The following is a 4,241-nucleotide window of genomic DNA, read 5'->3' on the forward strand; positions in this document are numbered from 1 at the left end:
TTGCACCATTTTGAGCATGGCCGTTTCCAGTACCGCCTGACTGGCCTTTGTGCGGGCGACACGTAAAAGCACCCACTACACTCTCTGAGTGGTTGGTATTAGGAAGGGCATCCAGCGGTAGAAACTCTGCCAAATCAGATTGGAGCCTGGTGTAGCCATCTGGTTTCACCAGTACTCAGTCAAATCGTCGAACCCATGCTAGCATGGAAAGCGGACGTTAAACGAAGATGATGATGATGATATATATATATGTATGTATGTATGTATGCGTTTGTTGTTTGTGGCAGTGTTTGTACCCTCACCATTGCTTGACAACCGATGTTGGTGTATTTATGTCCCCATCACATAGCAGTGCGGCAAAAAGAGACTGATAGAATAAGTACTTGGCTTACAGAGAATAATTCCTGGGGTTCATTTATTCGACTAAAGGTGGTGCTCCAGCATGGCTGCAGTTAAATGACTGAAACAAGTAAAAGAGTATAGACCAGTCATTTAAACACTTCATACAAGATTTTCCACAGGTATGCTGGCTAGGTACAAGATTTTCCACAGGTATGCTGGCTAGGTACATGATGAACTATGCTGAGTGGAAGATATAGAAGCCAGATAGGCATTGACTAGCCAATACTTGGTATAGTTGATCCATTATTAATAGATAAATGTTTGACAAATATAATCAGAAACCAGCATTGAAATTTGCCTGTAATTGTTTATTACTACCAGAAAGTCAGTGATATCGTGTATTACAATTGCTTGATAAGTGAGAGATTAGTGTATCAGAGAAAATGTTAAGAGCGATGGTACTGAAAGTTAATTAGCTGGTGGATTTCAACCATAAAGGGATTTTTACAAGAATGAGATGTCAGTAGCAATATTCTTTGAAGAGAAAAAAGAAACTGATACAGAATGACCCATGAGTTTGGGGATGTTAAGAGGATCCAATAGTTTATTGCTGATTTGAAAGTATGGGAAGAAAACCATTTTTAGCTAGACGTTATTTTGCCAGCCAAGAATGACACAAACCCATGTCATGATATTAAAACGTGTGCAAAAACTATATAGATAAGACGGAGAATGGAAAAAGCAGCAGGAATTTTTTGCTCTCAGAAAAAAAATTACTTGATCCAAAGATGAATGATGTCTATATATTTCTTGGCAGTGAGCAAAATGAAAATAAAGTGCAAATAGTTAGAAGGATGACCACTGAAACGAAAATCCATAGGGAAACAAACTTGGATTAATTAGAATTATTTACTGAAAATCTATTAAAAAAAGTTTAATTACCTTGGTTAGACATGTGATGAGGAGAGTTCAGTTCATCTAGGAAAATTGTGAGATATTGAATGAAATTGTTAATAGAAGGTAAATAAAAGGAAATCTAGCAGAATCTAAACAACAGAGGGAGGAAGTGACATCAAATTTTATATAGGCTATGAAAGTAGACTTCCATCATATACTGAATAGATGTAGAATAGTTGCTATAAATGACCATGTAAAATGTATAACTTGTAAAGACTCAAGAAGGATTAGTTTTGTAGAGTATAAAATTAGATGGAAGAGAAAGATCATACTGTAACATATAAAACTAAAACTGTGTTGGGCATATGTGAATCCTTTAGTGCCAGAAGGTCAGATTTAATTTTTAGAGACACCCACTATAAATTGGTTTAGATTATTGATATGAATTGCTCCTGTAAGAAAAACAATATACAAAGACAAGTACTATCAGATAGTCTTTCAAATGTGTGATAGTAAGAGAAGGTAGGATATAAAGATTTGTAACAGTTGTAATATGTCATTTGGGTGAAGCACAACTGAGTAAATTGTTTTGTAGACCTAGAAAATTGTGTTGTTTGAAAGTGAAATTCTGTTGAGAGAGAGAGATATATATCTGATATTGCTCAGAAGCATTGAAAATTTGCCTATTTTAGCAAATTATTGCTAGCCTGAAATCTTGTGGCCTAATAATGGTCGACTATTTAAAATAATAACCTTATTAATGGTGATTTATTGTCATTAACTTTTTTTAAACCTCTTTATTCTCAGGAAATCGCAGTTTTTACAAATACCGTTTGTGTAATTGGACCAGCGGTTATCGTTGGAGTGTAGCTCTCTTGTTAAGGTAAATCTCACTTTATTTCTTTGATTTCTGCCAGATTAATAAAACAAGCTCTTGTTCATTGATAATCTTCAGTCCAGCTCACTTTATGTTGTATCTTCAATACATTTCTGTTTGGCTATAACCTACCATTGTTTAACTATAAGCCAGCAGTAACTCAGCCTGCTAGTAATAGTGTCCAAATTTCCCTCAGATCAGACCATACCATCTGAAAACCTCAAACATCCACTGGATAATGTAGTCGTCATCATCATCATTGCTTTTAGTTCCATTTTTCTCTGCTGGCATGAGTATTGCAAACTATTGAGGCAGATTGGCTAGATACTTTTCTTATTCCAAATGCTTACTTCAAGGTATGTTATTCGTTCCAGTTTTAGTATATGTACTGCCGAAGCAAGTACAGCAAAGTATGTTATTCATTGTACCAGTTCTCACATGTCTGCTCAACTATACAGTATTTGTTCAGTGGAGAAAATAAACATCGCCATCTTTTGCTTGGGTTAGTGCTAATAACAGCATACCCACTTTCAAAAAGCTAAAATCTCCTAATGTTTCATGCATGTGTAAAATTGTACTGAAATAGCAGATGTAGGAAATACCAGACCACCATCGGAAAACCTGATATGCTAGAAACAACAGGTAAATGAAGTTATTTCTGAAGAAATTTCCCCTTTTTCCAAAAAGCTAAAAGTGAAAGATGTATATGTATATTTTTTATAGTTTAATTTTTCTTAAAGAAACACTCAATACCCCTTCCCCCACCTCACCCACCCATCATCTACCAGCTTCCAAAAAGCTAAAATCTCCCAATCTTTCACTTTTGTCTGATGTTTTTTGCATGCGTAGAATTTTACTGAAATAAAGTAGACTTAAAAAATACTAGACCACCACCAGAAAACCTGACATGCTAGAAACAACAGGTAAACAGCATTTCCCCACTTTCCAAAAAGCTAAAAGTGAAATATTGGGTGTGTGTAGCTTTCTGAAAGTGGTTAGGTGATGGGGTAAAATTCTTAAAGATTCATACTTTCTGTTTTTTCTTCATGGATTACCAAAAATAAAAATTTGAAAAAGCAAAAAATGAATTTGATGTGGAAAGGGAGAAAATTAAAATATCGTGAACATGTTTTATGGGTGAAATCCTAATCTCCTGTATCGCAAACATAGGAATCGGAAGAAATTTAGGAAAAAAAATAAGTAGGGAACAGAAATATCACTTTGGATATGCTAGAAAGAAGAGATAAAGGACAGGGTTTCTGGGAAAACTTCCTTTTAAGTTTATATCAAAGATCAGGTTTTTAAATACGCTCATCACAAACACAAATTACACAAAGGATCATTTCAATTGGATTTGAGCTGTAAATTTACATGTGCACACTGCAAGAAATAACATAATTCGCACAGAAGTTTTACATAGAGTGTGTGTATGTTTGTCAAAGGAAGTTATTTTATGGCATACTTTCATTTGAAGAAGCAAAGTTGTCAACTCGACATGTATGGGATCATACGATTGTTCGTTAATTTCCGTAAAATTGTTTTAATTTCTGTCTGCTTTGAAGAAGCAGAAATTGAAAGAGGATAAAGTGAAAAGGTGATATTTGCTTTGAAGTGAGAGGAGAAAGTGTAATATGTACGTCTATATGAAATGGGCGTGTGTGTGTGTGTGTGAGAGAGAGAAAGAGAGTGAGTGAGTGAGTGAAGGTGTGTGTTGTGATGTATGAATTTTTTTGCATGTATGTGCAAGTGGCACTCATTCGCTCTCTCTCTCTCTCTTTCTCTCACTCTCTTTCTCTCACTCTCTTTCTCTCACACATTGAATGGAGATGTGTAGATTTGTGCTGCAACCAAGAAGTAAGGTAGAGAGGAGGTTCCGCTAGGTTCTTCACAGGCAAAGAACACAGGTACAAGATTTTCTGGGTAGGGAACACTGACGGGGTCGGGGGCGTGGGTATACTTCTTGCAGAGAAATGGGTTGATAAGGTAATCGAGGTAGTCAGAGTATGTGACAGAGTACTTAAGATTGGACTAGTGCTTCACCATAGGTTAGCTACCGTCATCTCGGCCTATGCCCCTCAACTGGGGCTACCGGATGGGCAGAAAGACCAATTCTACGACACCCTCT

At 36.1% G+C, this 4,241-nt stretch overlaps 1 protein-coding gene across 1 annotated transcript in view; it reads left to right on the forward strand.

The window, feature by feature from the left end:
* The window catches only part of LOC106872102 (TM2 domain-containing protein 3), a 31,328-nt gene that overhangs the window by 19,490 nt on the left and 7,597 nt on the right, over nt 1-4,241 (forward strand). Inside the window, exon 4 of the mRNA XM_014918960.2 lies at nt 2,047-2,122. Coding sequence (XP_014774446.1) covers nt 2,047-2,122 — 76 coding nt within the window. The remainder of the gene's footprint in view (nt 1-2,046; nt 2,123-4,241) is intronic.

The sequence above is a fragment of the Octopus bimaculoides genome, chromosome 15 (genome assembly GCF_001194135.2).
Source record: "Octopus bimaculoides isolate UCB-OBI-ISO-001 chromosome 15, ASM119413v2, whole genome shotgun sequence".
In the NCBI taxonomy this organism is placed as follows: domain Eukaryota; kingdom Metazoa; phylum Mollusca; class Cephalopoda; order Octopoda; family Octopodidae; genus Octopus; species Octopus bimaculoides.